The sequence below is a fragment of the Syngnathus typhle genome, linkage group LG2, assembly GCF_033458585.1.
Source record: "Syngnathus typhle isolate RoL2023-S1 ecotype Sweden linkage group LG2, RoL_Styp_1.0, whole genome shotgun sequence".
Lineage (NCBI taxonomy): Eukaryota > Metazoa > Chordata > Actinopteri > Syngnathiformes > Syngnathidae > Syngnathus > Syngnathus typhle.
The window spans coordinates 18,655,634-18,680,507 of NC_083739.1; the positions used below are offsets into that span (position 1 = coordinate 18,655,634).

Consider the following 24,874-nt stretch of genomic DNA (forward strand, 5'->3'; position numbering starts at 1 on the left):
TTGCACTGGGTTCAATCGGCCGCAGGTCAAGTCATTTCACACTCTATCCATCAGATGGCGACCGAGATCCAAAGTCAGCAGGTTCAACAGGGGTATGAGGCAGGTAGAAAAGGTGATTTATACTCTGGAACTTGAACAAAAATATCTGAAATCGAGCAGCAAGAATCAATCAAGTGTCACAGTTACACGTCTGAAGACAATGCACGGTCAACATGTTCAGATGCTTCAAATCACCAAGTAATGAAAAATAAGGACGCAAGCCAGAGGGCTAGAACAGTGAATAAGAAATTGTTTATTTATCGTGAACATAATTACAAGGAAAACCAACCTGCCTGTAACATTCTAGCTTCAGTGGGAACCACTCTAAGTGAATCACACTCAACACAGTATGTCATCTCAAACTGCTTTTTATTACATCTTAAATAACAGTACATTTTAATATAGTTTCTATCTTGCATCCAGCTTTCGGTTGTACACTGACTGACTTGAAAATGAAATACAAATGGTGAAAAGGGAATAGAAGGGGTGCAGAGCTCTATGGTTATTTGATTGAGAATGAGAGAAAAGCAAAGGTATTTAATGTTCCTTTTTTTTTTAAATTCAGTTTTAATTTTTTTGCCAACTCCAGGCCTAACACACAATCACAGCACATCTTTTTGTACAGACTGTTGCAGCGAAAAAAACAATGGCACTACTGCTAAAAATTTACAAGTGAACAAAAAAAGTCTGTCATCCAGATGCTGCAAGTTTTTTTTTCATTATTATTAAAGAACTGAAAAAAACCTTTATGCATTTTGTTTGCTACAGAAGGAATGAAAATTTGCCCCATTGGTATGTTTAGGTGATTAAATGTATTTATGCAAGTGTGTACAATTTACATTTGGATCTAAATAATTTGTGTAATCCCTCCCAAGTATGGACTAAGCAACCTTTAATAATGCAGAGTTTGCTTCTCGTGTGCATAGCTTTGACATTTTAGTTGTATTATGGTATGCACGGAGTAGCAAAAACAAAGGAAGTCAAAACTGGGGGCAAAGAAAAATAAATACCATTGTATTTCTATATTCAACAGGTTCTTTTCTTAAAGAAAACATCAAAGGACTTAATTCCATATTATGCACCTTTAAGCAATTCTACAGCATGCGATCTAAGAGATAACCCACCCATTGCAGACAACCAAAATCTTTTTTTTTAGTTTTTAACTTAAAAAGTTTCAATATTATTTTCAAACATTGATTTATACAACATGTCATTCAGAGTAGTAACTGCATTTCCAAGCAAAGAATGGGCACCTGTTCGAGAAAGTTCTGGAACGCAGTTTGGCTAAAATGGAGCAACTCCCTACCCGACCACATTCCCTGGTCCCAACCACAGCAACACAAAACTACAGGAGGGGAAACAAAATAAAATAAAATATAGAAAGGGTTGGCTGGATTATGATCAAATAGGTTAATCTTCATTTGATTAGTCTAGACTGACGCGAGACCAAAACAAACAAAAAAAAAGTTTCAAGAATAGTTAAATGGTTTTCTTTTTTGTGGTTTTTGCATTTGAAAAACGAGCATTCATTTATAACAGCATGTGCTTGGTTAATTAATTTTTTTTTTCTTTTGACAATATTTCTATATATGCAAAGTTTACATTTTTGTGCAAACAAAGATTTGCGGACTACACTGAGAAAGAACGATTTCATGGGTCTGAATATACAGCAGGGCCAGAAGTGGCTTGAGGACTCCCTGTTGAAGCAAAATTCTCTCAGTTTGTTCTCCTGTGGGATAAAGCTGAATTCCCATGGATATCTTCAAATTAAAACATTCTATCAAACATGTAAAGATTAGCAAAAAAAACAAAGATTTGATCCTCAACAGACAAGCTAAAGATCTACTTCGACAGAGATGAAGGGGGGAAACAAAACAAAAATTGAAAGATGGCCTAGACGCAATGAAGCGTTAAATCGCTGTCATGTAATAATCTTCACTCAAACTGTGGTCATGAGTGGAATGAACAACTTTTCCATTCGTTCATTCAGAGACAACCAAATTCCTTGACCTGCACAGTTAGAGCTGAATGATTGACAGACAATTGTGCTCTTTTAAAGAGGAGGAGAAAGAGAGAGAGATTTTTGCCCTTACTAGTTTTTTGGGTGTTTTGAGTCAGTATCATGTTTTGAAAAGATTGGATATGCAATACAATTAAACATTGTGATGTTGGAATGGTCTTCCACGCAATTTTGGAGTCCGGATATAATCTGCAAATGAACAAACCACTGTTAGTTGCAGATAGAATTACTCAACTAAAGGCTTGATGCTCAAATAGAGTGATACGACCACAATGTACTTTGCGACGGCTGCTAGTTAAAGCAGCCACAATTAGTGGGAGACGATGAAAACACAGGCCATCAAAATTCCCCAGATTATCAATGACAGTGATTCCTAAACGTGAGACGCAACACAATTCCTTCAGCATCACTGCATAGTAATCACCTCTGCTCCGCACAAAACATAGCTCCCACACATAACTCATTTTACAACATCGAAGATGACCGGTTTTATTTTATGAACCCTTTATAGTTAGTTTTGACTAATTATAATTATTTAATGTTTTTATTTCATTTTATTTACAAGAAATTAGTTAACCAATTATTTTATTAGATAAATACAACAATATTTTAACCAACACATTTTATAAAAAAATGGTCAAATGAATGCAATAAACCTGATCAAATGTGCCATATGGGCCAGGCCAGCAATAGATGGAAGTGGGAATAAAAAAAATAGCCTATTTTGTTAATTCAATTAATGCATTTTCATTTTTAATCACATTACAATTAAGTGAATCGTCATTAATCAATTAATCATTAATTAATGCATTTTCATTTTTAATCACATCATTACAATTAAGTGAATCATCATTAATCAATTTAGAAAATGTCATCTTATTTTACCGATATTTTATTGTTTACAAGAAATCCTTTAATAAATTCTTTAAATGCTACATGGATTAAAAACAGCAACACTGAAGACATTTTAGGGGGAAAAAACAGCTGCATGAATGAAACTATTATCATATTTGTGGACTGTAAATGGTCAGTTGGCCGGATTACAGAATGGCACGAGCCCCCCGAGCCATTCTCTGACTGATGTGAAAAAAGCCACAATGTGTACATCCTGGAATCTTTTCATACCTTCACTCTAGTTCCAGATCTTGAGGAAGCTATCCCAGGACCCTGTTGCCACTGCCATGCCATCGTCAGTCACACCCAAGCAGCTCACCCGGTTATCATGACCAGCCAGGACGCCTGTGGACACAGTGAAGACTCAAGTAAAGCACAGCCAACTCATCTGCAGCTATGTAAATAATTAGAGATGGCCTGGTCGAGTTTGAGTCTTTGGTTATAAGTATCTGTCAATACCTCAGCCATGCATTTAAAAGAGTGTGAGACCCGCATGCGCAGAAGAGATGGCAGCAGCACGCAGAACCTAGTAAATGTGGTCCCGTGTCTATCGGCTCATCTTTTCATCATCTCATATCTACAGATGAGCCATGCAAGAAGTGTGAATAAATATTTTGGGGAAATGAGGCAAGATTTTTCTATCTCCAACTACACTTCCCCAGAGGTCTTCAAATTTAATTTAGGGCTTTAATATTGAAGATTTAATGATGGCAAAAACTGACAATAAATTGTCTGATTCTATATCCTATGGTGTATTCCAATTGTAGTAGAAACAATGTAATATTGCTAACCTTTAAGGTTCCACACACTACAGTCGAAATTGTGCTAAAAATAGCCACAAAACACACAGGTGTGTGTTTGAAGTGACCACATAGTGATCAATAGGTGTAAAGTATGCATGCCTTCCTATGAGGCTCATCAGCTGTTGCAGGTAATATCTGGTGTTTTAACTAGAAAATGGAAAACTAACCTTCAAGTTATGTCATTGCACACTAATGCTATATTAAACAAACGGGACAAACTATTTGTCTAAATTTAAACCAACAAATGTTTGAGAAGAAACAATGAAAATCAATCAACAAAGTATTTAACAATCAACAAGTACTGCCTGGCAGAGCAGGCCTAACATATTGATAGGTTACCTTTGAAATAACAAAATCAACACAAAAAATTCAGTCTCTAACACAGTGGTAACTCAGCCTACGTGTGACCCAAGTTATTCAAGATGACAATCCACAATTGCAAAACGCACTTGGCGCACTAACAAATCTCGCAATGAAATTTCCGCTACTTATAACTAACGGATATTTAAACAATCCGCAACAATAGGAAGAATCACCTGTGTACAAAGACGCAAACGTTTCTCATTGTTCCCTTGCTCTTACACACTCGCAACTTACAATTTTTTATTTTATTTTTTATTTTTTGGCCATGCCAAGGAAACTCAAAAATAGCCGGAGATTTATGCGGATTGAGAAGGTTCAGTTCTGGGGGGAAAAAAACCTCTGCGCAAGAATGAATTCACAACTGCTTAACAGTGAATGTGACCCTGCCCAAAAAAAAAAAAAACTCTGCGAACAAGAGAACTTGTGGGTGCTCAACTGCAAGTATGCAGGGGTCCACTGAACATCCACCAAGCCAGCTATATATATATATATATATATATATATATATATATATATATATATATATATATATATATATATATATATATATAAATAAAAGAGTCAGTAACATGGCAACATAAACCACATCAAGCAAAGTTTACCTGCACGATCGGCCTTCAAGGTGTCCCAGACATTGCAATTAAAGTCATCGTAGCCAGCCAACAGTAGGCGGCCACTCTTGGAGAAAGCCACAGAGGTGATACCACAGATGATGTTGTCATGCGAGTACACCATCAGCTCCTGGTCGGCACGCAGGTCAAACAGCCGGCAGGTGGCATCGTCTGAGCCCGTGGCAAAGGCATTGCCATTGGGGAAGAACTGCAGACATTGGCAATTGTCATTTTCAAATAAAGTGTTGATTGTATGCAATGTGAATTATTGGAGGCACTGTTAGGAGAATGATGATTAAGAATATTTCAAAGAACAATTTGGGCCACCGCACATTGCGCAATTCTGTCTAATCTGACTCAGACCCGACAATCGGAAAATACAACAGCTGGTAACTACGCCCCTCCCCTCACGCACACACATTGGGCGAGAGTAATGAATGGAGGTGCTGTAATGTGACTGGTGTGAGCATGTATCGGGTTCTGAGGCGCACACATTTTGAACTGCCGCTAAGCCAGTGGCCAAGACTCAAATTATCATGGCGATCTTTAGTATGTGAATAATACGTATGAGTAAGGGAGCCTTACGCAAATGGCATTGATATCAGACTCATGGCCAGTGAAGGTCTGCCGGCACATTCCTTCTCTGATGTCCCAGAGTTTGGCTGAGGCATCACAGGCCCCAGACACAAACAGCCTCGTGTCGGGTGCCAGAGAGAGGCTCATGACATCACCGGTGTGGCCAGCAAATGTAGTTGTCTGCTGTCCAGTCTCAATGTCCCACAAAGCGCTAAAATGAAGTGAGAGGGACACAATCAAAATAAGGAAAATGGGCGAGTCAATCTCATCAGCTGCAAGAAGGCAAAAGAGATTGTAAGCGCCAGAGTGAGGCCAACATTTAGTCCTAAATCGAGGCGGTCAACTACAATCAGCAATGTAACAGCAAAGTGGAGACAAAATGACATTAAATATAAGATGAAATGAGACAAATACTAAAAAAATGAATAATCTGAATTCCATAGTGTCAAAAAAAAATAGAGTTAAGAAGTGTAAAGTCATGCTTGAGGCAGAAGTTAATGTGCAAGCTGCATTGGGTGCAATGTAAGAACTCACCAGGTGGTGTCTCCAGAGCTGGTGACAATCTGGTTGTCATCCAGGAAGCGACAGCAGGACAGGTAACCTGGTAACAACAGCATCAAGACCCAGTGTTTGTGGCTCCTTTCGGCTTTTTCCCCAAAGGGATCGCCACAGCGAAACACCCGTTTTTGTCCAGATAATTTGCATGAGAAGTGTTTGGCACGGTTTTTACGCCTGATGCCCCTCCTGACCCAACTTTCTGCATTTACCCGGGCTTGGGACCAGCACAGGGGAGACACTGACATGTGCCTCCCTTATGGTTGCATATGGTTCCCTGACCGGGAATCTAACCCAGGCTGCGGGCGATGAAAGCTCCGCATTCTAAAACTGGACCATCAGTGACAAGACCCAGTGTTTATTGCTGATAAAAACTTTTAAGTGAAAAATAAATCTTGCTTCCTTTATTCTTCTTAAGTTAATCAAGATTGTGCTTCCCTCCCTACGGTGAAGGAACAAGAACATAAATGCTGACACTTCCTGTGTCATGTGACACTGATCAGATGAATTCTTGCCTTCAAGCACAAAACTTTCATTAGTAAAGGCTTTATAGCTACAATATGTTCAACTACTGCACAACACTCAGACCGTAGGATTAGAATATCCCTGATGTGAAAATCAACCAAGAGCACTAAATTATGAGTGAACGCTTGGTCAATGTGCATACGGAAAAAGAACTGCACTGGAAGTGTCCGCATGACAAAGACATGGGACCTTTTGCCCTCTAGTCTTGACTTCTTTTACAGTATTTTCCGCACCATAAGGCGCTTTGGCTTATAAAGCGCATACTCAATTGCGGGGACTATTCTGTACTTAATCCACACAGGGCGCACCGCATTATAGGGCGCGTGTATGTCATGACTTACAGTAAACGAAGGGAAACGTCACGGAAGCAAGACAGTGAGTTCGGTTGTACTTTATTCTACTATTTAACCATGTACTGGTAAATTGATATTAATACGCAAATCTAAAGTCCTCATCTTCTCGACAATAAACATGCCAAGTTACAGGCTGTCATTGTCTCGTCGTTGTCACGTTGCTCTTCGGCAATGATACCGGCTTTCCAGAAAGCTTGAATTGTGCCTTGTAGGCATGTCTCTTTATCAATGTCATTTTAGAGGGTCCTTATGCTGTTTGCTTTGCACAAACCGATAATATTCATTTATCAATCGCAGTGGAGGTACATACTTTAAGTATTACGTACAGTTCTCTGATGGGTTTACCGCCCGTTCTATGTATTTTACGTACAACGTAATGTCATCTGATTGGTCCATTGGGTCTACATATTACATCCCCTGTGGTGGCAGCCACACAACATTTAAAGACTTTGGAGATCGGTCCACACAAAACATGCACCATATAAAAAGGTGCAACTTCGGTTTTTGAGAAAATTAAAGGCTTTTAAGTGCGCCTTATGGTGTAGAAAATACGCTAATTGAGTCTTAGGATCCCTCAACAAAATTTCCAAGAGGAATTCGGACAATGTAAAGAGTAGTAAATCGGATTTTGCAAGGCTGTGGTGACTGGATATTAAGCAAGTCAATCTGGTGTGCAGCCTACCTGTGTGCCCAGCCAGCTCACGGCTAACACGCACATTTCCCTCACGGGTCTTCAGGTTGTAGATGGAGCAGATGTTGTCCAAGCCACCACATGCGACATAGTTGCCAGAAGGGGCGTAGGCGCATGTCATCACCCAAGAGGAGCGCAGCGGGATGGCGTGGACCTGAAGACAGGGACAATATTGAATGTTAGAGAGCATACAATGACATATCTTTCAATGTTTACCATTTCGAGGGAACAATATTAGAGGAAATGCTTCTTGGATAAAGAATGAAAGACTCTGAAATTGGGCACGTGGCCTTAAGTACAGTGATTCTCCACTGGTAGACATGAAATCCCAAATGCTTTATGTGCATTTGATGTCTTATCAATAATTATAGTAGTCACGTTCCCCCTCAGTTTGTGTTTAACATCAAAACGTGAACATATCAAATTTACTTAATTTGTTTTAATACAAGCAGTCCTTCCTCACTTTATTAATACCCGTTGCACAAGTAAATGTCAATTTAGGTTAAAAATGTGATGACCATACATTTTCACAGGTTATGGAAAAACACCTTTTCTCCATATCTATTTGCTTCCAAAATAACAGGCACTCAGGCCATTGCCAATGATATACAGTTAACTAATTTACCTTGTTCGTGGTGTAGCTGTCCCAAATAATGAGTTTTCCATCCTGGGATGCACTGACCAAAAGCCTAAGGGGGGAGGAGTAAATATTGTTTAAATTATTTAGAATTTTGTCACTCACTTTTTTTATAACAGGAAAAAAAAAGGTGGTTAATACTGTACACAAATCGGTGGTAGTATGAACAGAGTAGCTCTTGGACATTACATTTTGATTATCTAAACACAAACTCGAGCTCTATGTTCTTATTCGCCTTCTACTTCCTTTCTTCGTCTTGCCGGCAGCCACAAGGACCATTTACAACACCAATGTGTGCAATAATAACCGACCCAGTTTCTACCGTTGGCCACAATGCAACGTGAGATTCTACTTAAGTTGACCCATTTGGAACAAAAATAAATAAATAAAAGACAACAATAACCCATAGTTGGAAAGTAATGGCTGCAATCTGAGAATTATACTACATTTTCTAATAACTGAATGTGTGGTTTTTCAAGACGTTTTGTGCAACGTATGGTGTAAATAAAGCGCTGCATAAGTCTTCTGGAATTACTATTTAGGATATTTTTTTATTTTTCTGGGAAATGGATACATAGACGTTTTCTTTGAGCAAAAATGGAAAGCTCTGGGTGACTGGGGCTGAGCTCTGTTGGGCAGGTGAATCCAACAAGTAACTACAGTGACAGCTCCAATGCACAGAGGAGCAGGAGAAGCAGTGAGCAAAGTACATCAAGGCCCACTGGGAGCCTGCTAATCTTAACTACCGTATTTCCGCACCATAAGGGGCACTGAAAATATTACAGACGTAATATGAAAACTCAATGAACCAATCAGAGGACGTTATGTTTAACGTAGATCGGGGGGGGAAAAAATGACTATACGTAGCACAGAGAGGAGTACGCACCTTTGCCGCCATATGTAAATAAATACTATCGTTGGTGCAAATCTGTAAAGTTGTTTTGTGTGGCTTCTGAGGGCTTGGATGGATTTGCGTATGAATATCGATTAACAATAATGTGAGTACAGTAGAGTACATGGTTAAACAGTAGAATAAAGTACAACCAAACTCACTGTCTTGCTCCCATGACGTTTTTTTTTGTTTACGATAAGTCATGACATGCATGCGCCCTATAATGGGGTGCGCCCTATGTGTGGATTAAATACAAAATAGACGCCGCAATCTAGTCTGCGCCTTTTAACCCGAAGCGCTTTATGTTGCGGAAAATACGATACTATGGCACACACAAAAAGGAACATGCTCAACAATAGCTGGGTTTACAGAGACCTTTTTGTGATTCCAACTGGAGATCTGTGGTCAACTGTTTACATGTGACATGAGCTATTTCTGTAGTGCTGTGCACGAACAAGTCGTAATTTGTTCACTCATTCGATTGGGCGTGGCTTATCGATTTATAATTTTGTAGACTTGAATGAGATGTGTGATGTCACTGGAACTAACATTTTGTTTACATTGCAACTGTTAGTAGCCCTTCTCATCTGTCAACTTGTGTGGGAAATAGCATTTGAAGCAAACATTTGCTTACTCCAAAGAAATCTTTCTTCCTACTAATGTAGCGGAATAGGAGTATGAGCCTTTGACACAGTAACTTCAGCAATTCAAGGGAATTTTATCATTTGTTGGATGCCCCGAGTGAGCCGACCGGTTAGCTTAGTGCTAATAGCAAAAGGGACACCACAAGTGGATGGATTTAAAATTGGACCAAAACAATAACTAGTTTAGGAAATAGGTGAGTGTATAATGGGGGATCATGGAGATTAAAGTTTTTTTTGTTACCTTAAAACTAACATGTACGATGCAGGCAGGCTGCTGCCGGAACAGACATCAATACATAAAGCTTTTACGGCAATGGTCTTTTTGTTAAGGCCCCGATTATAATGTGACACTTGGACGGAAATATGGCTCAAGAGATTGAGATTTTAACCTGGACCTCAGAACTGTGGGGCAGAACTGCTAACCTAGCTGCCGTCAATATAAATATGTTGCTCAAAACATTTATTTTTAAACCAAAGATCCGTGGTACACATTTTTAGATGTTTGTAAGGTTAACAATGTTCGCAGACATCCAACTTCACCATTTTGTGTACAAGGGGCTAAAAGGCGGACACAATCGAGATGCTGGGTCAAAACATGTGACCTTTTTTCTTGGAGTCTAAATCTCAGCTGGTAGTCTAATAAATACCAAAGACTTCAGACAAACGTTAGCAGATGAATCAGAGGAAAGCTGACACGTTCTCATGGAATTTAGACTGCTACGATGGTGGGGTAACAGTATTTTGTTTAGTTCCTGTCATTGGGCTGTGAAACAATCTACGCAAAAGTTTATTTTTAAGTAAGAAATACTGTTCAATGAAACTCAATGACTGACCTCACCACCATCTTGGGTAGTTTCCCTACCCACATGCCCAACACCAAAACCATAAACAGGACCCATAACATAAGACACTCTCCAGAGGGGTGTGATTAATGCATGTCCAATAAGCATTCAACAAAAACACCAAGGATTATACTGTTCAAATACATTACAGTTGACTTGTTAGAACACTTGGTTTATGTTAGTCTAATCGACGATGGCTTTGGGCAGATGTTAAAAATAGAGGAGAGCTTGTGGATGCAAGCTGGAGCTATTGTGTAATTCTAGGACTTGGCAAGAGCCCTAAAGAGAAACACTCAGCAAAAAGACATTCAAGTAAGCTTTTACATCTACTTCCTGCATTTAGGCAAGGGCATGGGTCGATGGCATGAAATATTTAGTTAATGGACTGACTGCAACTGAATAGAGTACCTTGAATCGGTGCCCCAGTGCATGGCATAGATTTTAGCCAGATGCCCCCTCAGTGTTCGGCGAGTGCGCATCTGAATTCGGCCAACGGGGTCAATGTTAGCTGTGATCTAGACGGGATTAAGAGGAGACATTTTGACTAAGAGGCAACATATCACCATAACAGTTAAAAACACTACTGTGTTTCAGAGTAAACCAGTGTGAAAGGCATTTATTAAATAAAATATCTTGACTACTGTATTTTCCACTGCACAAGGTGCATTAATAGCTTTTAGTTTTCTTTAATTTTGAGTGCACCCAATTCCAAAATCTGTAAATGTTGTTGTGTGACTTTGGGTGAGTGCTCTGCTTGATTGACTGCCGGAACATTTCCTGCTAACACAGGGACATCCAATACGTAGCTGGAGCGCCAAACCAATCAGAGAACATTAATACTTAGAGTACGTACTCAGTTCCGCCGTGCCGAGGTATACTGCCAGTATGTGCAAAATATTATGTTTGGCTAATGAGCCCCGAAAATGGCACCAGCGGATCGGTTGTACATGAAAATAGAGCAGTCATGAGTTCAATTTGGATACAGAAGATAAGGATGGATTTGTGGATGAAGCTTCATCAAAATAATGTGAGTAGCGCGTACATTGTTAAATAATAGAATAAAATACAGCCCAACTCACTTTTTGGATACCGTATGTATAATGCAATGCGCCGTATGCATGGGTTAAGTACAGAAATAGCCTCCATAACTGACCTTTTGAACCGGAGCACCTTCAGGTACAGAAAATACAGCAGTTTTACACAATAAATTGAGAAAGAGATTTCATTACCTGAGACAGGGTAGCATCAGCACACGCTTTCCTGGCATCCTGAAACACAACACAAGTACATTTGAATAAAGGAAGACAATTGTTTCTATATTTGTAACCCACGCTACAAGTTGTACTGCAAGTTATGTACTGTTAAGTGCACCTTAATATAAGGTGCAACCACTAAATTGAAAAAAGAAAAGAATCCTTACATGAATAGGTCACACTTGATTTATAACCCACAGGCGTCCATGTTGGGACATGGGATATTTATAGAAAATGACATTACAAGGAGCAAGTTTTAAGAAAAATAAACCATGTTACCCCCCTCAAAATTACTGTTCAAAAGCAGTTTTTTCTCTCCGTGTTCATGTATTATGCACTCCCCTGATTTGCTAGTATCCACCCTCATAAAGTGAAGAATTATTGGGACTGGGATTATTGGGGCTGTCCAAACCTGTATTTTTTGTGTGTGCAACAATTTCCCCCCAATGCTCTCACCTCAGGCACACTGTAAAGGTTGGGGATGGAAGGTTTTTTATTTTATTATTATTATTATTGTTATTATTATTGTTATTATGATCTTTTGTGTTATCACATGAAAGGGCTTCATCCCACATCAGAATGTACCTCGTCACTCGCAGGGTGTATCTAGGAGCTCTCACCACTTTCTGATGCGAGACAAAGCCCTCTGAGAATCGGAACACTTTTATTCTTGTCAATGCGCACAATTGAGGGCTCTGGGTTCAAAAGGAAGATGTAGAATTGGAATTGGCCCTTAAATGTATTGGCAGCAGGAAGTAAAAATGCATATATTAGCCACATCATTGTTTAGTTCAAAGAATGTGGGGGAAAAAAAGCACCCCGAGTTGGTGGCCATCAAATTGCAGGACCCATATAGACGAATAACCATTCACTTTCATACACATACATAAGGTCAATTATAGAGTGCTCAATTAACCTACCATGCATGTTTTTTTTTAGAATGCGGGAGGAAATTTAAGCACCCTTGGCAAAGCCACGCAGGCACAAGGAAAACACGCAAACTCTACATGAGAAGGCCGGACCCCGGAATGGAACCCACAGTCACTGCACTGTGAGGTGGACGTGTTAACCAGTGCTCCATTGTGCTGTCTAATCTAATTAACATTTAACAGCTTTTAATACTACTTTAAAAAGTAAAAAAAAAAAGTCCTGTGAAGCGAAAACCTGATGGCGGGTTGCAATTGACTTACTCGGATCTGGTTCTTCAGCTGCTCAGCCTCCTGTCGTAGCTGATCCAGTTCACTCATTTTCTTCTGCTAATGGTGTGCTTCGCTCCGCCGCCTAGATTCTTTCTGATCTGGAGGTGACAAGATAGTAGTAGTTAGTAACTTTAAAAGTTGTAATGTGGCTGTGCAGTAACACGACTGGAATAGTGCAAACTGAAGTTGCAGAGTCACACCAGGCAAACAATTTCAAGACAGCTCTTACCATCTTGAAACTATTACCTAGTAACAGGCACTAGGCAGACACTCCAAACTTAATTTTGAGATTTACATTAAATGCATTTGTCTTCAAAACAGCAAAACACAAGATAGCTGAAAGCCCTTAACACTAAGACAGTAAGAAATTATTTCAACAAACAACAAAAACACAGGACTTAACATTACCCAACAAAAGGTCACCAAAAGCAGGCAAGGTTCCAAGTATTTAGAAAAACAAAAGGCTACACCACTGCAACACTACTTTGGCTTTTGCAGAACTACAGGTAAAAACACCGGTGCTCACCGATTGGTGAGCGGCAGCTGATGAAAATGTTGCTGCTCTGGCCTCAAGATTCTCAACTATCCTCCAATGTCATTCCTGTAATCCTGGGACACAGTTGATTCAGCTCCTCAAGCCAAATCCGTTTAAGACAAAACCTGCTGATGATCTGAACAGCAGTGGCTATCCAGTTGACCCCAATCCTTGGGTTGAGGCTCTTAGCATCAACACGTTCACTTTCCATACCTACAAGTCATATTAAAAAGTAGAATGCAAACAGTGGGGACAGCGATATACTACAGCTTTCAGTAGACCCAACCACAACGAATGCAGGAGAAACTGTTTATTCACCCTGCTCATCCAAGTTGAAAACTAGCTCAAGGATGAACCAATATATCAAAGTCGACAAAAAGTCCATTTTTGAGACGACCTTGACAACCCCAACACTCAAACGGTCAAGTTCTTTGGCGAAAAACAAACATTAGCTTATCCTACCTCAAAGTTTCTCTGTACTGCTTTCCAGGTAGCGTTGACAAGTTCTAACGGAACACCTCCTTGAGTGAACAAGCCTCCAGCTACCAGTCAGCTGATTGGTCAGTGTTGGGTCTACATCTCGGCAAGGCGCCTTAACTACCTACGGTAATCTTCCCGCTGAAAGATGTCATCACAGGCTAATTCTCCTCTTATATATTGAGGAGATAAAGGTTGAAGTTGAATTGAAGATACAAATGGACAAGACAAAAGAGTTCAGTGGACTATTATTCAATAGGTGAAATGTGATACGATATTTGTTCAATTGGAGTGCCGTAGTGTGACATCGCACACAAGAACATTGACTCATATTTCTTCACAAATTATTTGCAACTTTTTATCTAGGTTAGTTCCTGTTTGTATTTTGAATGTATGTTTCGCAACCATGGCCGCACAGACCCTTCTACGGTTACAAGAGCATGAGTGCCAGCTCAAGCACAACAGAGATTGGACAACCTCACCGAGGGATTGCTTCTCAACTGTTTGAACGTGCACATAAACATACACGGTGACCGGTAAATGTATGCGTGTAAAGGAAGTACCGCGGTCCATTAGGGCGTATTGTACCGTGCAGAGTGAACCAAACGGTTCAATATTTTGCTGTGTAGCGTTTCACCACGAGTTGCGAAAATTGTTTTTAAACCTTATCGATTCTGTTTGACAGCCCTAACAAGAACATCAAACCACTACCTACTGTTGGAGTTACAAGTGAATAACCTACTGAAGTGTTTGAGCTTTTTGCCATTTATTTATTCTATACTACTTATTGTGTGCAGAATAAACCCATCACACTTCAAAGGGACAATATACATATGGGGTACATTTAAAAAAAAGATAAACGACCTCAAGGGCCGGAACGGGACATGCAGTTTTCATGTCTCAAAATGATCAAATAATGTCAATAACTGATATCAGAATTAAGGCGTGACTGAGGACTTTTGCTGGTGTTGAGGCCACACTGTACCAGTCGAATAGAAAATGCATTGACTTCAGTGCCTTCTCTTTCTGCCTGCTATTTTTAGAGGTAGAGGGGGAGGGGAAGAGAAAGAGGGGAGGGATGGCGGGAAGCAGACTTCACATTTTCCAGCCACTCCTATCAGTAACGACATCTCGTGCACAGCATAGTAACGAGTAGGGAGGAAGTGCCATGCACACAGGCACATATCGGTATTTCTCATAACTACAGAACAGACCACGTACATCTCTTTCCTTTTCACACAGAAAAAAAATCAAGCTGAATCTACTACGGCAACCTAATTATGACCCCGCCCCCTTTGGATAATATGGGTGTGTGCCTCTCCAGTAAAAGACACGTGGTGCAACACGAGTCAAGGAATGTTTATTTTAAATTGGAATTGATTCAGCAAGATTATGATTCAATGTGGTACGGTTAAATTTACAAAAGGATGTTGCAATGAGTTTCTTGTCATTTTACAATATGAATGACCTTGTCAGTCGGCTACCGTAAATTAGTCATTTATCTCGGTTATATCTCTCCATTACAAAATTATTTGATACATACTTCGATACCCTATTATAAAATAGAACCCCTCTATTCGCGTCGATACACCAACATCCTTTTGAACAAAACCGATTTTCCAACTAATTTTTGTTACACCTCTACTGTATGTTACAATCCTGCTTAACTAGTACATATACAGAATAACACCTTTCAAACATCCATAAAAACTGACACTCCTGCTTAACTAGTACATATAAAGAATAACACCTTTCAAGCAGCCATAAAAAGAGGAAAGCAACTTCAGTATTCTTTTCAGGTGCATTTCTTCATACGAGTGGTGTGCAGACGGAACATTTGGGGTTTCACAAGAGGCTTCTCTATGATGACATAAGGGGTGAGCAATGACCGTCTCCGATACAAAAGAGGATCGAGGTAGAAGAATCAAGATGAAGGACAGGGCCAGATTAAACTAATGCGAGGAAAGAAGGCGAGAGTCGAAACCTCAATTTAAGCCCCGGCTGCACAAATAAGTGTAACGCATCGTGTATATGCACAGTGGGTTCAAAATGGGCACCAAAAGAATGCAGGTTAGTACATACATTCATAAAAGACAAATCACAATTCCAACACAGCTTTATTAAATGTTCTTCGCCTTGAGGTTAACTCATTATTTGTCAAATAAATCATTAACAAACATATTTGCTATTAGCAGGGAATAGGGACCGGTCCTAGGGTGGGCACTCCACATACACTGCCTCGCTAATGATGAGGTGAAATAAGGAGTGGTGTGGTAAAATATTTCCCACATTCACCAGTGGCCAATATGTCAGTTATAAATGACCTTATTTAAAGAAAAAAAATAATTGCATAGTTAGGGGTGTCACTATCCAATATTTTCACTCCAATAAAAGGAATATAATTATTCACTTGAATGCAGCAGATACGGTACATAGCTCTCACTACATTTTGGCCACAAATTTTTAATTTGACATCAATCCATTCTCTGTAGGTACTAACCTTAATCTGTCTGTACCAAATTAAGTACCAACTCCAGTTCCCATGCCTCCCATCCGATGAAAGTACCAAATTCCTTATACTTTGTTTTTAGGGGTGCACCCAAGCCCGTGTCTACCAGTTTGAAAAAAATAAAAATAAATCTAGACTGCATACAAATCCTTACACCACCACTGAGTGCTGATTGCAGATGATCTTTGCCAGAAGTCTGTCAGCAGCTAACTGCAGTTTCTTCCTGAAATGATGTTTACAAGGTGCCGCAATCTTGAGGACGGAGCATCATGGAACAGGCGTTTCCCCCATTTTTCTGTTTCCTTTGTCAAAACATTCAGCGGATGTGGCGATAAGCGTATAACAGCACATGGTGGTTTCTCTTACTCTAAAAACGCTTGCCTGTGCTCATCCAGGCTTCAAAGAATCATACTGTATGACATTGCCAGGTCACAGGATACATCCTGACGGAAGAACTGATGTCAACAGCCAAACATGGAGCTGAAAACATGCCACAGAGGTTTAGGGCTGTAGTCAACCCCCCAATTATTTGTCGACTTTCAGTCGTCAATATTTTCGACCATCCCATTCATTGGTCACTGGGGCAAAAGAAAAAATAATGTCCATTATCTTTAGATTAATTTAATGGGCTACAGTGCACCGACTGGTCCGTAACACAACGCTAAATCACACCAAATAATGAAATGTGGCAACACGCTAATTGGCATTGAATAGGACAAGATGAAAAAGGGGATTTAGCTGCATTGCTCAGCGTCATGACTGGGTTGGGCTGGTGCGAGGACACACATGGGCCAGTTGACTGGTAGCACATATCAATCCAGACAGGCTTGTCACTCAGAATCGTCTGGTCACAATTTTAATCACGCATGCCATCAAAATGTTGGCTGGGCTGCCAGCGCCAGCCAATGCATTGGTCTCTCCTGTCGGTTGAAGAGATCAAAACTGTGAAAACTGTGGGGCAGATGCTTTCATGCCTATGACTTTAAGACTGTTATATTTGTGAAGAAAAATACATCTAGATTTTACAGTCTAATTATGTCTCCCGCACCCATAACAATGATTTAATTCAAAGTAATTTTCATCCCGTGAAACTGACATCAGCGATTGCTGAACTAATAAGAATTTGGCCGGACGGTGCTTGTCAAACCACCATCCAAAGAACCAAACAGCAGACATCAGACCTCGATGGGTTGCACACAGGAAATTCCCCGCAAGTTTGACGTGAGCAGAGGCTGATCATTCACCTGAATTAAGTCGTCTGATGTAGATTAGGCCATTGTCTTGTGCCAACAGAATCAGAATTGTCTTCATTTGCCAAGTATGTGGGGAAAAAAACAAGGATATTTTTCCTCCTGTAGTATGTGGCAAACTAGTATGGCAGTAACAAGATGTGACACAAAGGTGGAGATACTTAACATAATGTAAAGGATACCATTAGTACTGTCATACTGAACAACGAGAGCTGTGCAAATGATGCGCAGAAACTAAATTGACCAGTTGTGTAAAAACTACACACGATGCAGAGAATCGTCACATAGTTTTAAGTGACCAGTAGAGTTGTAATTATGATCAAGTCGAGAGTCAATAAAGGATGACTGATAGCAAGATGCTAAGTATAAACCAAAGCTAAAAGGTTTGGATAAATAATTTATGTAAAGGGATGTGGAAGTCATTTGAGATTCATATCAAGAAGGGGCCATCCCTAATGGCACTTCAATGTGACAAAAGATCTGAACCCTTTGCGCATGTGTCTTTTATCCTCCTCTTCCTCCTGGTTGTTGGGTGAAAGTCCCTCTAAGTGCTTTTAGGAAGTGGTGCATGTCAAATGTGGCTGACAAGTAACCAGGTCACAAAGAATGCTGCTACAAGGGACTAGGGGTAGTAGAGAAAAATACTGAAGGATATTTGCTCATGGACATTTTATAAAATCATCAAGTCAGCCTGACATCCCTGGCAACACACAGCTTGTTGTTGGGACACATATAGTGTAAAATGATTGTGCACTAATTTGACAGGTAAGGGAATTCCAACTTGAGCTCCTATGTTCATTTCATTTCAGAAAAATTCCTAGATCTGTTGCAATGATAACTCATTAATTTCACTGACGTCTATTCTATTAATTAGTAGGGGTGTAAATCGCGGGTTTTGTAACAGTACGATATCATATCATATCGATACAAAGAACCTCAATACGATATTTGCCGATATCTTAAAGCCTGCTGTGATTCATTCACGATACATCACGATATAGTGCTCTACGATCGATATAGAACAATATCCTGATTTATAGCAATTCATACGCAAAATCATCAAGGTACTGCAAACTCTTTATTTAGGAAATTACAAAGTGCTTCCAAACGAATGACTTGAAGCCCAAAGGGGAGCAAATTTCCTCGTCTTCTTGGACACTAGCCATAGCACCAGCCCAGGAGCCGCGCAGTTGTCGGCTCCCCTTTCACGTGCCTGCTCTGCTCACAACACGCCGCGCACTGCTCCCGGAAAGAGGAAGCAAGCAACAATAAACTGGATTTCAAAATAAAGTCGCGTCTAATGTCCGAGGTCAAAAACGGCGATATAGATCGATGTTTACGTTTAGCATCGATGCCAACAAATTGTAGAGCATTATATCGATTGATCGATGTGTATGGATGAATCGTTACACCCCTATTAATTAGTGTCCTATGATATCCAATGACAGAATCAGACGTTTGAGACTCCGAGCTTAAACTGTTTTTGAGTAAGAAATAAACCACAACAGTGTTTAGGGACAAGCCAAATTTTTGTGTCGAGTCCATCATTCTGGTAGTGTGATGCTGATAATGGGTGATTACAGCAGAACTTACATGGATAAAGTTGGCAGCAGAAGTTGATCGATTTGGGAAATGTTTCACGAGGCCATTAGCACTGACTAGACTGAGTACAGTGTAGATAAATATAACCAATACATTTTGGCCTCGTTCAGACTGCCACCCAAAATCTGATGTTTAGCCCAACCAGATTGAAATGGACTTTTTTTAATAATCTGAACAATCACAAAGCACATAAAATGCCATTTTTGCATTTGGATCGAAACCACATTTGGGATATGAATTTAAATGCGATTTGGACAGGATGCATCTCAGGCTGAGCAACTCCAAACATGCAAATTAATTTTGGCTCTTCGTAATGTCACTACACGACACCAGTCTCAACGCAGCAGAGCACTCCAAGCAAAGCAATGGGGTGTGAGTGCTAGTAAAGTAGGGGCGGGTGAGTACCGATACTACCTTTATTTCAAGGTAACAGTACTCCCGGAAATTGCCATTAATTTCATCAAATTTTAAGGAAAATGACAATATTACGATGCATGCGTCTTCCTTCAAAATTATCTCATTGTCGTTGGGGTGGGGACTTTTTATATATCAAAAGTGCCGGTTGACTTTCCAACTAAAAACCGATCACTGACTTAAAAGAAGGAGACACACTTATTGCGTGTGTGTGTGCGTAAAAGTAAGTGGCGCACTCAGATCACTTGTGCTATGTAACAGGTAGATGCTTACTTCTCCTATCTAAGTGCTGTGGGCTGGCTAACCATCTATAAAATTATGGGGGTGATATCAATTTGCTTTGATTACTTCATACTTTTTACAGTAATGTACGCATAGAAATAAAATTATGTGTGAAAGATCCTTGCATTGCTACCGATACATCGGGCCAATATTCGCTATTAATTCATCGGCCGATATTCGTGTTTAGTAGCGCTGATTTAAAGTCAGGAACGTCCGTGGGCAGCCCCGTGTAATTGGTGCGGAGGAACATCCTGTTGCCGGCTGCCTTAGTTAAGGACCTCGAGACTAAATTTTTGGAATATTCATGTTTGTTCTTAACGTATTTTGTAAACTATACTTGTTCTAACAAACTTGAAAAAAATATTTCATGTAAATGATCATCCTTTTATTAGCTGTTTTATATATTTCATACTTGGTCAATTTATTGATTTGTGTTCAATAAATGATGATTCTAAGTTCAGAAACTTATTAGTGTAGCTTTTTAGTCTGCAAATAAAGCACAAAACGTTGAGACATCAGCCCTAACAATCGGCACCTCATATTGGTCATCGGTTGACCCTGAACTCTAAATATCGGCAATAGAACACCCCACATCGGTTGATCTCTAATTGCTATTTGAGCTGCACCAATTAGTAGCCAATCTGTCATCCTGCTCATCAATTTGTATTGTAATCCATTGTCGATCAAGTCCACACAATTGTAGTATACAGCAGCCATACGAGTATCGGATCGAAACACCCTTAATAGTTACAAAGTGGTGTGCACCGAAGGAGATTACATTCTTTTAACACTCTGTCAGCATGGTGTACTTCAAACTTCCACTGGTCTTTGCCACGATCCGGCTGCTAAAAGAAGGGATTAGTTTCACTCCATAACCACCAGTGTTGCATACCCCCACTTTATTTTGCCTTGTCATCACTACTTCTTGGTTCATTGTCATCTTTATCACTTTCTGTGTGATTCATTCACTTAGATAGGAGACAGAAGATTCATTTTCCAAAGGGTCCATGAGTTAAACTGGAATGGTTATCAAAAGCCATACCAACATGCCAGCCTAAATTGCGCTCAATATGAATGTGACACTATATTTTATTGTTGTTATAATTAGAAAATATTACAAATTTCATCCATGACAGCAAGTTGACCAAGGCAGAATGCTGTGACAGTCTGATTTTCAAGTTTCTTTGGCTAGGAGTGCAATGCATTTGTCAAACATAGAGCACTAAGACTGGGTTCTAGATGGGTGATAGAACATAATCTTTAGATGTGTGGTGTTCTGTTGAGATTATCTGAGCAAAACACAAACAACTTGGCCAAAACTGTTAAATGTCTGATTATCTATCTATATGTAAGGTCTGTCACAGAAAAAAAAAAAAAAAGATTCAAATAATCACCATTTCCGTCTCCAGTTTTAATGTACACAAAAGCATCCTACCACAACAGGATGATAAAAACAAACAAAGTTGGTGCCATATTACATGGTTGTAAACTCCAGATTTTTTTAAATCTAAGAATAAACAAACCATTAAATATAGCTAAAAACAGAATGTCGTTAGGGGGAAAAAAATCTGAACGATTAACAGACCAAAACCATATAATCCCACAGAGTGGAACACAGACTAAGAATATAATCCCATTTCTATCTAGCACTTGAAGATTAAAAATACACAATATGAAAATCCTTTTTTTTTTCTTTTAAACAAAAGACTCCCTCCCACCACCACCCCTTGCGCAAATGGCTAATAAAACAGGCTAAAATAACAAAAAGGAATGTTGCGGTGACGCTTGCCATAATAAACACTAAACACTCATAAAAGACAACCTCCTGACACATACAAGTAGAAAAAGTCATTAAGCCACAAGAAGATGTTGACCCAGGATAGCAATAGTATCGAGAATTGGACAACGTAGCGAAACACCCGGCCACTTGATTGACTGGAGACGACATTATTTTATTTGTGTCAGAGAAGGAAGAACCCCTTCTCTTCTGTTGTGCCATTGTATAGATGAAGCAGCTACGTTCCTATTTCGTAATCAAAGTTATCAAGAAACGCAGGACCAAGTGACATTTCAACTTCATTTTGAATTTAGCAAAAACAGAATGCCTCCTAAAGTAAAAGATAATGTTAGAAAGTGCTTGTCGGGACAATAAGCGGAAGCATATGGTGCACTTTTTCCTCACTTTGTGAATCAGTAAGGGAGTAAAAAAACTGGATTTGAATTGAAAAGTTGAATTGAAGTTAAAATATGCTAGCGCATTGAATTCATGAACAGGCATTCAGCCTCTTGTGTTCAGTGCATGTTCATGACCCCACAAATGCAAAAAAGAATGCTAACAGACTAGAGTGTTCTGTTTTAAACAAAATGAGATTGGTTAAGTTCAGCACAGCAATTAATTATGTTGAATTGTTACTCAAATTCTTGTCTGTCCTTTTTTTAAAGTTTTGTTTTTCTTATGGGGCCACTTTGGCAGTACAAATCGTTCCAAAAAGGAATGGATCTTGGATCCCATCTGAGGTTTGGTCAAATGAATTGTTAATAGAATAACAAAAAGGCCACCAATTACAAATAGTTTATGTTGACATACATACTGTCCAACCAAAAATGGATTTGCAATTCTCACTGCTATTCATTCTCAGTCAATTCCCCCAGCATGTTGTCCTACATCTGACTGCACACGCCAGGAAACATGTTTCTGAAAAAATACTTGATAAAATTAAAACGGGATATTTTCTCAACAACTGTGTATTATTGGAGGCGAGCAGGTCCCAGCTACAGGCCCTCTGACGCTCGGCAGCTGACTACGAGTGGGAGAAAAGGCGCTGATGAGGAAGGCTTTGAACGCCATCTTGTTGAGTGCAGCTACACGGGCCCTCAGTACAGGAACCCATTCATTGGGAGCGGTGGAGGGAGGGGACACACTGCCCAAATGAAGCCCCACCGACAAAATTCTGACGATTATTAGAAGACAAGAAAAAAAAAAAGGCGCACACAAAAATTAAACCGACAAAACGTTCGCGAGTTTCTGGCTCGACGCAGCCCGGCGGGAAGTTGCTCAGAGCGGCATCTTGTTGCCCCTTAGTTAGGGTGAGGCGCACGACTCAGCAACACGTCCGACTAGCCTCTTAACTTGCTAGGCACATTAACCTCCTAATATCATGCAAACGAGGCCACAATAGTGCTTTAGCGTCAAGAGAAATAGCATTTCTATATCACGGTGAACGATAGAAAGCATGAGTCGGCCGGGTATGGGACATGGCCGGTGGAGATGCTAACAGCTCGCCCCGCAACACATCCGAGGTCGAGATAACAGGATTGCACAGAGCCAATTAGACTAATTTTCTCTCCATTACAAAGAGAAGATCAGCCACGACCTAAAATGAAAAAAAAAAACATTTTACACATCAGGGCCCAGGGTAAAAAAATTAACTCGTGTGATTTTGGCTCGAGTCAACAATGTTGCCATAGGCTAATTAAGCTAGTATGAAGTGGTATCCCCGTAAAGCCTGGTCGCCGTTTATCTTAACAGTAAAAACTGATCCAATAGCACCTTCAGATCGGTTTTGCTTGGGACCACTGAACTAAAGAAAAAAAAGACGAATTTGACAAATATCCTCCAGCCACAACACTACGCAAATAACGCTTCACGCACATAATCTAAGCGGAGCAAATATTAGCAACGCCCTCCAGGTTTAGACAAACACCGTTCCCAAAAACTGGCCTAAATATGACACACGATCGAGCGAAACACACCCATGAGAGCCACGCCAGGCTGCGGCCACCGCTGGGCTAACTTGCTTGGACTCGCTAGAGAAAACAGGGGGTGGTGTCGGCGGTGGTTCGGGTTGGCGAAGAAGCCATTTTTAGACTCAATTCATGCATGATGCTACGATTTGCAGCACGACAGGAAGGAAACGCAAATTCAGTATTTTTTAAAAGTGTTTCGCAAATGCCAGAAGTTGCATCAGCAATCTTACAGTTTTCAAGTTTCAAGGGGAAAATATTACCATACGATACGTGGACGAGTTAGGGATTTAGCGTAGACATGGAAAATATGGGCCGACATGTCGACTTGTTGGCAACAACTGGGATAGGAATTTGCACTTTAAACTAGCCCCCGTGCTGTACAGCGAAATTGTCTTAAAAGGGTCAAGTTAGTTGGCAGCTAGGGGAACTCGTTAACATTGCAAACTCTTACCTAATCATCTGTTTTACAGGAGCGCATAGTGCCCACTTGAGATGGGTGCATTTAATTAAAAATCTAGACTAATGTCCCAGTTACAATCTACTATTACCTTTCTATACTGTCCTGGTTGGCGAGTGGCGGGCTAACGACAACCAAATAAACTAACTAGCTAGGTAATCAACTAACCAACATAGTTAACCTCTTGTTTTAGCTGAAACATATATGGATTACATCGAGTATGGGTAGAAAAAATATCCTTACCTGCTTTCAAATGAAATAAGCGCTTAGAATCACATTAGCTGGAAACAAGTAAGAGCTCGTCTCTCCTCTCTCCAGCCAAGCGCTCGGATTTAGCTCAGTGAAGCTAGCGAAGAGCGGCACTCCCCGAACACAGTTTGGACCCGCCGAGGAGGAGGGGGGGACACACCGGCACAGTAGAGCAGATGCGAGGTGGTGTTTCACCCCGAGATAGGCCTTCTGAGTCCCACGTCAGTGCTCTCCGGAGCCTCCACAAAATTCCACCTTCACGGCCAAAAAGATCTCCTTGTGCTACGGCGTCGTCGTCCCTCTTCACTTCCTCGGCGTCAAGATCTCAGTGGCTTCTTCCTGCGGCCATCAAACAGCAGAGATGGGCGCGGTAACCCTGCACTCAGCTCCGGGAAACCCCACGCTCAGGAGGCGTCACAACGTACGGGCCAAGGGTCGGCGACCACTTCAAGAAA

The 24,874-nt window shown here is 40.3% G+C and overlaps 1 protein-coding gene across 2 annotated transcripts; it reads right to left on the reverse strand.

The window, feature by feature from the left end:
* Positions 1 to 269: 269 nt before the first annotated feature.
* LOC133150069 (guanine nucleotide-binding protein G(I)/G(S)/G(T) subunit beta-1) lies at positions 270 to 24,808 on the reverse strand. 2 transcript variants are annotated; one of them, XM_061272359.1, is made up of 11 exons: positions 24,414 to 24,808; positions 12,889 to 12,995; positions 11,675 to 11,713; positions 10,854 to 10,960; positions 8,056 to 8,119; positions 7,422 to 7,584; positions 5,841 to 5,907; positions 5,316 to 5,517; positions 4,722 to 4,938; positions 3,185 to 3,298; positions 270 to 2,248 (listed from the first exon to the last, which is right to left on the reverse strand). In XM_061272359.1, exons 2-10 carry the CDS (start codon positions 12,943 to 12,945, stop codon positions 3,192 to 3,194), a joined length of 1,023 nt encoding a protein of 340 aa, XP_061128343.1. In that variant the 5' UTR covers positions 12,946 to 12,995; positions 24,414 to 24,808; the 3' UTR covers positions 270 to 2,248; positions 3,185 to 3,191. The 2 variants fall into 2 exon arrangements, with proteins under 2 accessions (XP_061128343.1, XP_061128344.1); XM_061272360.1 differs by lacking the exon at positions 24,414 to 24,808 and adding an exon at positions 16,410 to 16,561.
* Positions 24,809 to 24,874: the final 66 nt, after the last annotated feature.